General features: G+C 74.6%; 1 protein-coding gene across 7 annotated transcripts in view; it reads right to left on the reverse strand.

Annotated features, from left to right (window-relative positions):
- Positions 1–228, reverse strand: part of TRIM2 (tripartite motif containing 2) — a 135759-nt gene that overhangs the window by 78431 nt on the left and 57100 nt on the right. For 2 of the 7 annotated variants that reach the window (XM_015568048.1, XM_015568049.1), the window contains exon 1: positions 147–222. The exons of 4 other annotated variants lie outside the window; for them this stretch is intronic. Coding sequence is in view for 1 of the 3 variants with exons in the window: in XM_006770107.2 (XP_006770170.1) it covers positions 167–211 (45 nt within the window). In the remaining 2 variants the exon portion in view is untranslated. Of the gene's footprint in view, positions 1–146; positions 223–228 lie in introns of those variants that run through there. One more of the 7 variants, XM_006770107.2, reaches the window with a different exon arrangement.

Genomic DNA, 228 nt, shown 5'->3' on the forward strand with positions numbered 1-228 from the left:
CTGCGAGACCCCGGGGGCAGAGGCAGAGGACCCGGCGCTGGCGCAGCTCCCGCCCGCCGCCTCCTCTCCGCGGCCGCAGCCCGGTCCCGCCGTCCGCGGTGCCTGGAGGCGACACGGCGCTACGGCCGGCGTTTCCGAGCGCTAACCTGAAGTCGGGACTACACACCAGCGGAGGAAAGCGGCCTCCTGGCTGGGCTCGGAAGGGCCTCATCTCGGAGCCCTGCGTCC

Source organism: Myotis davidii, unplaced genomic scaffold, assembly GCF_000327345.1.
Source record: "Myotis davidii unplaced genomic scaffold, ASM32734v1 scaffold323, whole genome shotgun sequence".
In the NCBI taxonomy this organism is placed as follows: Eukaryota; Metazoa; Chordata; class Mammalia; order Chiroptera; family Vespertilionidae; genus Myotis; species Myotis davidii.